Source organism: Galeopterus variegatus, unplaced genomic scaffold (genome assembly GCF_000696425.1).
Source record: "Galeopterus variegatus unplaced genomic scaffold, G_variegatus-3.0.2 Scaffold3844, whole genome shotgun sequence".
Lineage (NCBI taxonomy): Eukaryota > Metazoa > Chordata > Mammalia > Dermoptera > Cynocephalidae > Galeopterus > Galeopterus variegatus.
Genome location: NW_007729955.1, coordinates 33929 through 43491, shown reverse-complemented (window position 1 = coordinate 43491; position 9563 = coordinate 33929). Strand labels below are relative to the sequence as shown.

Sequence of the window (9563 nt, the reverse complement as noted above, 5' to 3'; positions counted from 1 at the left end):
TCTGGCACCTGTGGTAGGATTGAACTTTTGTTTTACTTTCACATCCTGACTCTGGTGTTGTTAAATTATTGTGTTGCAGATAAAGAAATATATCAGAGAGATTCACCAAGTGAGTAAAATAAAAGAATTGATTTACCTGAACCTTCTTAATACCTTTCCAACTCTAACATTCAGTATCTTATGATTGTAAGTAGAGGCAATGTTGCTCTGGGTCCTTGGGTGCAGGGCAGATAGCAATGGAAATATAAGAGCCAAAGCTGAAATCCTAAATTAAGTCACATTCTTCAGTTTACAGGAAGCTGTTAGGGAATTTAACATGCCAACGCTAATGTATTTAATGTAACTGCAACAGTCTTTGTATTAGCACAAACAAACAACAAACAAAACCTGAAAATATCTTAAATGTGCCAACCAGGAGAATTCACTCAGTGGCATACTATACAACCATTAAAATCAATGGTTATAAAAGCCATGTAGCTATGTGGGAATATGTTTATGATATAATGCTGGATAAAAGCAAGGTGTAAAAATGTATTATACTGATTATAACTATGGAAAATATTAAAAGGAGAAATGAATTGCTTTTACATACACATAGGAAATGTATATATAAACCATTTCTATAATGTAGTATTTTTACAGTAAAAGCCAAATTTCTAAATGAAATAGAATAGAATGAAACCAATTATATATTTAGAAATCAATGTAAATCTCTCCGTAAACTGCACCATTTCTAATTGCAGTGAAATTCCAACTAAATATTTTATATGATTTATTCAGCATCTGTCATTTAAAGAATTGGGTAATGTTTGACTACACAGCAAAGAATAATTAGCAATATAATTAATTAAATTGTTTATAACTATGCTAAAATTAATCATTTTCATTTTTTAATTTTATGCAAGGAGTTCTTTTTTTTCTAAATTAAAGCCAATAGCATCCCCAATAAATTTAAATGCATTTCCCATGTTTTAATTTTGCAGACTTAGAACAACCAGTAGAAACCTAGTCTTAGTCAACACTCTCTTTTACTGACACCTGCAACAAAGGCATAGCGTTTTACCTAAGCTAAGCCAACAGGACTATTTTCAGAATCTCCCAATCATTTAGCCTTCAATTGCTCTTCTGTGTTGGAGACAGGAATCACTGCATATACATCATCTGGACTAGTCTGATAGTCAGAAAATTTTATCCTTACCTGCTCTCCTCCCTTACTCTCCCCTGCCCTTTTCCTATCCACCAACACAAAACACAGGAATGAGAACTGTTACCATCTTCTAGGCAGTCACATAAATATTTGATTCAGTCTGACTAATCCATTGAACATGGGAGAGTTGGGTAGTCATTTGTCAGTTTTTCTCCAATATGAAATCATGCCAGGAATCTTGAGACAAACCATAGCTGACATAAATATCATGGCACTCAGGGTAATGTGAACTTGTCAATGATCATATGATTGTTATGCATAGACTTTCAGTTTATCAAACATATGTAAATAAATAAAATATGCTTTGGTATTTCCAAGCGAGCCAGACATTTGCAGCTCTGATTTGACTGTAGCAGGGCTAGTGGGGGATTTTTTCTGTTGTGTGAACCATTCTCAGCTGTAATGTCTCTCCAAGGAGCTGCTCTAATTAATGCAAAACACTCTAGATACTACTTAATAAATACTAAGCTTCTTCTAAGTGGCACAAAATTAAGATCCTTTATTGAACAATTTCTCTATATGCTACTATATGCTGGAATCATCAGACCAACACATTGTATTTCAAGAAGAAAGAAATCGGAAGCAAAAGCAGAGTTTGGAAACAATTATTTCTGCAAACCAACAACTCTTTCTGTACTGTATACCTTAGTAAACCCAGTTAACAGGGAACACTCTGGGGAAGAAATTAACTGAGTAAATAAAAATACACAGGCTGTAAAGCATGAATTAAAATCACAATGTCTCCAAACAACGAATATTTAAAGAATGCTTTTTATCTGTGAGCTTAATCTGCTCTAATTAATGCTGCCAGAGTTTGTTCCTTCAAAAGCTTGCAACTGATTTGACATCAGTTATTTGCAGACACAGGCAAAAGGAGGCAGCCCCCAAAGAAGAACCCTTTGTACGAATGTTCTTGAAGATGTCCTGAAAGGAAAATCTTCCCCAAACAGTTTTATTTAGTCAACTCCAATTTTTCATGGATAATTTCTGATTAGTCTATTGTTAATTCTGGTGAATCTGATAATTTATGGTTATAAAACAACCAACTATTTCTTCAACATCTTTTTTGTATCTAGGTCTGAGCCACTTCCCCTTCCCCCTCTTGTCCCCAGCTCCAGGCACCCATCCCAAGCATTAAAATGAAGAATAGTGTCAAATATGACCTTATAAATCTTGAAGCTAAAATAAAAAGTGTTAAAGGTTCTTATGTACCTGGAAATAGTACCACACAAAACTTTAAAATACAATAGAAAATCCTCCAAATACCTTGTCGTACAGATCAGATCTCATTTAGATTTCAAATTTGAGAAAAATTGGTTCATTCCTCTGCAATCATACCTCGGAAGCTAAGTCTGCTTCTTTACTTTTTCCTACTCTGTCTCTAGAAGCAGCTCCAGTCACTATAAGCTTTCTAAGGTGTTGACACATAAAAGTCTATAAAAGTTCACCAAAGCAAAAATGTCAACCGTCGAAGACACAGAACAGAAATATCCTCACAAGATTATCTCAATTACCCTGACACATGTGGTTTGTTTTTTCCTCCTGGGGATGGAAGATGAAAATGCAAAAGAATTCTGACTTGGAAAGTCTAACCAAAGAGTATCTCTCCTTCTGATTTTAAAATAACATGTCAGACCATCACAATGCTCCAGTAGTGTAACTAGCAGAAAGTGATGGGGGGGGGGGACAGAAGAGGAGGGAGGGAGACAGAGATTGAGAGAGACAGAGGCTAGAGAAACATAGCAGGTGAGGTTGAAAGCTCAACTTTCAAGTTTGTTGTGACATCAATGACCAGAAATTAGTTGAAAGAAGAATACTTGGTAACCCTTATGTGATTCTGGTCTTTGAAAACAAGCTGTTTGCGTAATCCAAGCCAAACAAGGAGGCAGGAGACTTGGAGATGTGTAGATATAATGATTATATTGATGTAGATAAAGATTTAAGTCAAACTTAACTATCTCAGACCTGAGTGTTAGCTGATCACCAAGAGTTCCTTGGGAATCCTGAGTCCCACATTGCCTGCCCCTGCTCACTTTCTTCCCCTCCCCCATCTTTTTCAGAAGCCAGAGGATGCCTGCTGCATCTTGCACTGTAGTGCAAACACATCCCCGTAAAGAGAGAGGAAGATAAAATGAATTTAAATTCCAAAGGGGTTCCAGTGCCGGTTTCCTAGTCCCCGAGTCAGCAATGTGTTTGTGAAAATTCAGCCTTTTTGTCTCCCAGTAAAAAGAAGCTAAATCTACATCGGTGGCCTAGTCTCGGGTTGCTATTCTTTGCATTTTCTATTCGAGTGAATGAGAGTGAATGAAGTGGCCGGGACCCTTCATTTGATCTACTCAATTGCATAAAGTGACAGAATTCTAATATATTTGTTTAATGCTCTTCAATGGGCTTTCACTTTTTTGCTTGCAAATGAAGCATCCGTGGGCAAAGTTTCGTCCCCCTTTAACACTGGGACATATTTCATAACTCAGGCCGTGGTTTGAAGTGATCTTGAGAGGAGTTTTAGACTCAAAAAGTAGAAAATAAAGAAACAGATGTGAAGTTATTGTAAATTCCTAGAGTGGGCTCTGGGGCTATTGTGCCCCCACGGCAGGCGGTCCAGGGGCTGCGCCTTTCATGCTGTAATTGAAACATATTAATTAGATAATTTGTTGTTAGTTTAAACGAAACAAATGCATCCCTTTTGAGGCTTCACAGCCGGTGGGTTGGATTGTTTTTGTTTTGATTTTGTTTGTGTGTCTCTGTGCATATGTAGCTTTTAGGGGGGAAAAATTAATTGACATTTGTATGAAGAATTTAAGAACAGATCCTGATCTTTTCAATTTCTTAACTGAATACCTTTTACAGAGGGAGTTTTTATTTGTGAAAGTATAAGCTGTTTCTCACCCCAACACTCTGTACCCCACCCCCAACCTTGCATAAACTAATGTAAAACCTACTGTCTGCAGCACTTGCCTGGACTCCCTTCCTCCCACCCTCCAACCTCACTTGAGCACCTGGCCAGATTCATGCTCCCAAGAACACTAAGTGTTCTCATCCATTTAAAGGAATTAAACACACTGCTGTAATATTTAAATCATTCTGAGGATCATTTGCTAGCACCACTCCTTCAAGTCTTCAGGCCTCTCAAAACCCCCAAGTCAGGCAGCAGGAGCAAGGGAGAACTTCTGCAGCTTCTCTCTTGAGAAAGTGCACAAAACTCACCCAGGGAAAGCATTTCCTCAAAACACAGAGAAAGCTGTTTAAAAGACAGTTGATACACAATCATGTTAAAAAACAAAAGTGGCAGAATAGACAAGTTTCCAAATCAAAAGTCTACATTTAAATAATCAATACTGCCTGAATTTACAAAATAGAAGATGATATAACTTACCTTGGTTCTCAGGATAAGACCCATGCACACACCTTCCCACTGCATGCTATTGTCTCTTCCAGTTCTACTTTAAAGCTGTGTGTATTGACTTTGGACTTGAGCCAGGTGAGAAGATTTAACATGACAAAAACCATTGAAGGTATCATAGTTATAAACTTCCTTAGTTTGTGGGGCATTTCAGCTATACCGGGTGTAAGTCTCAAAGCCGGAGGGTGGAAGGTGGGGATGAGTGGGATGGAGGCATGTGTGTTTGGGCTGCCTTTGGATTTCTGATCAAGCTCAAAATATCATCAATGGGTTTTTTTACTTTACTCATTCAACTTGTGTGAGAAAAGATGGCTGCAATTGTGAAAGGAGGGTTCACAATGCCCAAGTTATTTCATTCTTTGCGATACACCATGACCAACTTACTAGCTGAAAAGAGCATTTTCAAATACTAAGTTGAAATCTCTCCTTTGCTAAAAATCAGAAATAGGATCTTATCTTATTTGCCTCTATGTATTAAATGTATATATATATGTACACATCACTTATCTGAATTCTAGTGCCTTTTATAGAAGGAATATTTTACCTAAGCTGATGATTTATAAAATGTTTGAGGCCCATGTTAGTCCTTTATACGTCTTTCATTCCTAGTTCAAATTCAGTGTTACCAAATTTGATGAGATTAGAATATTCCAGAAATGGCTTTAATTTTATTTTTCAGGAAACTGTAAAATTGTATTTGATTTTTAAAATGTAGATGATTTCTTGTCCAGAACAAAGTTTCAAGAGTTTCCTAGCTCAGGGTGGATAAGTTTTCCAGGCTTTCTTTAGCTGATCTTGTTGATATAATTGTGAATTGGGCTTGATGAATGAGTTTAGTTGTCCCCTGTCTCACCAGCTTTAGTAGCTTCATGCATTTTAATCAGTCCAATGATTCATTTATTTTCTACCTTTTTTTTTTTTTGCCTGTGTGTGGGATCTTTCCTTTAAAAAAAAATGGTCACAACAGGATTAATTACCCTTTGCATTAATCCTAAATTGTTTTCCACATAGCCGTCTAAATATATAAGGGTGGCAGGTGCTAAGGATCTCCTTCTGGAGGATAGTGATCATGGTTTATATGTGGTTTTCTCTGTGTTGCAGACGGGTCTCTTGTTTAATCATTTTACACAGTAAAGTGTTAATCACCATTTAAGTTTCTCTTTGTCTTGTAACTTCATTAGTTGAATACACACCTCACTCTGGAAATATTGTGACCCCTTCAATAAAGTGTCAATTAGCATTGAGTCATAAATTCTTGGCAAATTTTAATTCTCTGAAAAAATCTGAAGAAAAGCAAGTGCTTAGAGTCAGACATTAAAAGTAACTTCATTCACATCTTTAAAATAAATGTGTCAAGCATTATTTTCCCACATGAAGGAGTGAAGGAAATCTGTTCAATTCTAAGTAAACAGGTTTCTTGACATGTAAGATAAACCTTTAGGTATTTTCTAAGAGAGAAAGTTTCAACAACTGCAATAATTTAAAGGAGCAAGGTAATGAATATTCACTCCAAATAAGATGCATTAGAATCTTAGCGTTGACTAAGCACGTCTGTTTTTACTTCTTGAATCTCTACATCACCTCTACCTGATTTCCACATAAGCCTTATATTTATATAAATGCTATATATTTCATAAAATCTATATTTTAAGATAAGCAAAGATACATATAAAGTACTATGTTTTTTCAATAACAGTTTTTCTTTCGGCACTATACCTGTGCACCTGATCTGTAATAGAAACAGTTTGTTTCCTCTTTTCCTGTACAGAAATACCTTCAAAAGTCCATCTGAATAATTTCTCCCACAATCTACAAGTGCACAAGAGGAGCTTTGACTGTTTTCACAATAAGGTATGAAAAAGGCAAACTACTCAGACAATATATTGCAGAAAGCATGCTTAGGGAGGCACTGCGTCCATCTTTTGGAAAGTTGTTGTTTGTAGCAACTCTTCAAAAACACGCAAAACCAAAATTTGAATTTACATATTTTAATGAGAAAATATTATTTGGACTAGGTCATAATTTAATGTAGACCCCTTTTTAAAATCGTTTGTCTTAAAACAGGCATGCTGGGAACAAGAACACCAATATTTAAAATTCCATGCTAATTCTGTACAGAGAGGGAGAAAAATTAAAGGTAAAAATTTTACAGCTCTGATGACACTACAACTTTTTTTTTAACTTAAGCAGGTCACACCAGAACAACAGTTCGTCTTCCAGCAAATTACCTAAGACTCTAAAGAAATGCAGCAAACAAAAGTGCATTTTACACAGTGTATAATCATTCCTATTCACAAGTATTTACATCTCTTTGCAGCCCTTTAGCTTCTTGAAAAAGTTCTTGTAGCAAACAGAAAGACTTGTCCATGGGAGAACTACTCAGTGACATCCCCTTCAGGTTACCAGTCAGCTTATCCAGGTTCTAACAGTGTTGCCCTTGGTGCTTTCTCAGTTTGGGCTTATTTCATTTCCTTTTTTCTTTTTTTCTTCCTTTTTTAAACTATAAAATAAATAGCTAAAAAGTTCTCTAAGTAATCGGAAAGTTAACATCCCAATTAGCTTTCTCACTCCCCTTTCCCTCCCCCAAACCTGGCCAGAAATGAAGAGTAAACATTCACATTACAACAGGTACTTGTAAAGTGGGCTTTGCCCGCTCGCCCGCTTAGCAAGACAGATTCAAGTTCACTGTTTACATTTTACCGAGCGCTCTGTAAACAATACAAGGTTACTTTTAGTTTTGTTTTGCTTGGTGTTCAGGACAAGCGACCCCTTCTCAGCTTGGCAGCCTCTCCCTTAACTCCCAGCTCCTGGAGCCTCTGGCAGGAAACAAAACCCAAAACAAACAAACAAAAATCTCCGCAGAAGACCGGGAGGCAGGGCCGCAACCCGGAGAAGCTGTGGTCCGCCCAGCACCGGCCGGATGGGCGGAGGCGAGTGGGATGGAAAGATTAGTGGCTCCTTTTCGCAGCAGATTTCCAAGACGTAAAGAGATCCGGCCCTCCGCTGTGCGGCTGCAACCCTCCGGCGGGGATCTGTTCCAGGAAACCAATGAGGCGGTTTCTCTAGTCTTGGAACTGCGCAGAGTCCAGAGCTCCACCGGTCCTGGCAGAGGGCAGATGCACTTTTCTGGGCGAAGGCGAGCAGGAGGATTTTCCCCGCCTGTTAAATGGGAGGGGGTTTCGGGGTCCCAGGGAGAGGGCGGCTTGGCACAGGTGGCCCTTGCCTTCCCCTGTCGTGGGGGCCAGGACAACTCCCACGCTCCTCCCGGCCCTTCTGCAAGTTTGTGTTTTGTCTCCAAGGTCCAAAACAAAGTTCTCTTGGGGGACAAGGGGTTGGCTGAGGGGGAAATGGACAAGTTAGGGTGGCGATCCCAGGTCTGGTGGGGGTCAGGACTGGGAGCCGGGGAAGGCGAGTGAGGTGCTGGGGAGGGGAAAGAGAGGGGGCGCCGGCTTCTGCGGGTCAGTGCACCGCCACCGAGTGCAAGGCGGAGGCCGGGCTGGTGAGCGTCTCGCTTGGGGTGGCGGGGCTGCTTTGGCTGGTGGCTGTTTGCGAGGACGTGGGGCTGAGCGAGGGCGGTGAGTTCGAGAGCAAGGTGGGGATGGGGGCGGGCAGCGCGGGCAGCGCGGGCACGGCGGCCGGCGTGGGCTTGATGGGCACAGGGATGGCGGGCAGCGTCTGGCCCGCTGCATGGCACAGCGGCTTCAGCGGCACGCCGTAGGCGCTGTAGTCGCCACTCGTCATGGAAATAGGGGTGGCCGAGTCGATCATGCCAGCGGAGCCGTACACGTGTGGCCAGCCGGTACCCAGCGAGCTGCCCATGCTAGTCAACTGGTTGGGGAGCGGGTAGGCAGCGGGCACGGGCTGCATGGCAGAGAAGGCCAGCCCCCCAGGCATCTTGTATTCCCGCGCGATGATGTTCTCGATGGCGAAGGGGTGCTTGAAGCCTGAGGGCTGCGCCACGCCGCCCAGGTTGTAGGCGGCGGTGGGCATCTGCGGCAGGTGCGTGCCCGAGGCGGCAAGCGCGCTGAGCCGCAGCTTGGCCTGCTGCTGCAGGTACTGCGCCGCGTCGGCGGGCTTGCTGGGCGCCAGGTGGTCGGACTTGAGCACCTTGAAGCGCTTGCGGCGCCGCAGGAAGCTGCCGTTCTCGAACATGTCCCCGCAGCTGGGGTGCAGCGCCCAGAAGCTGCCCTTGCCCGGTTGGTCGGGCCGCCGCGGGATTTTGATGAAGCAGTCGTTGAAGGAGAGGTTGTGGCGCAGGCTGTTCTGCCAGCGTTGCGTGTTCTCTCGGTAGTAGGGGAAGCGGTCCATGATGAACTTGTAGATCTCGCTCAGCGGCAGCATCTTCTCGGGCGAGCTCTGGATGGCCATGGCGGTCAGCGAGATGTAAGAGTAGGGTGGCTTCTGGTCGCTGTACGTGTTGCGGCCCGGCCGAGGCATCTTCTTGCTCGCCCTCTTCTCGCTCTGGGTCCGCGCGGGCCGGCAGACTGCTCGGATCTGGGAAGGGGAGAGGTAATGGGAAGGGGGGTCGCATGGATGCACAGAGACACCGAGAGGTCAAGCAGGCCGAGGAGCACACTTCGGGGGTGGGGGAAGGGGCTGCGCAGGGCTGGATCAGCCGGCGCCCTGGTGGTCTTTCGCCAGCAACTTTCTTTCCCCGAGCGGGACCCAGGCAGGGGGCGCGGGACGGGAAGCCGGCGACCGGAGCGAAGGGAGCAGGGAAGTAAGTCGGACCTGGAGCCAGGACGGGGGGCAGGGACGGAACCGAGAGATGCTCACCTTAAAGTTGCTCCAAGTTGCACGTCCGCATCCGGGATGCCGCCGCTGCTTGCCTCGTTGCTCCGGGCGCGCAGTCGGGGCGCAGCGTCCCGGCTCGGTCGCACTCCGCGCGAGCCCGGGTGCCTGAGCTCAGCCCCGCAGCGCCCTGCGCCGCCCAGTCCGCGGCGCTCCTGGCCG

General features: G+C 43.1%; 1 protein-coding gene across 1 annotated transcript; it reads right to left on the bottom strand.

The window, feature by feature from the left end:
• Window positions 1-8041: 8041 nt before the first annotated feature.
• Window positions 8042-9104, bottom strand: FOXB1 (forkhead box B1). The gene has a single exon (XM_008586133.1). It carries the CDS (start codon window positions 9045-9047, stop codon window positions 8070-8072), a length of 978 nt encoding a protein of 325 aa, XP_008584355.1. The 5' UTR covers window positions 9048-9104; the 3' UTR covers window positions 8042-8069.
• Between the last annotated feature and the right edge of the window lie 459 nt (window positions 9105-9563).

Excerpts from the sequence above, each read along its gene's own strand:
- FOXB1 (XM_008586133.1), bottom strand. The coding sequence starts at position 9,047 with ATGCCTCGGCCGGGCCGCAACACGTACAGCGACCAGAAGCCACCCTAC.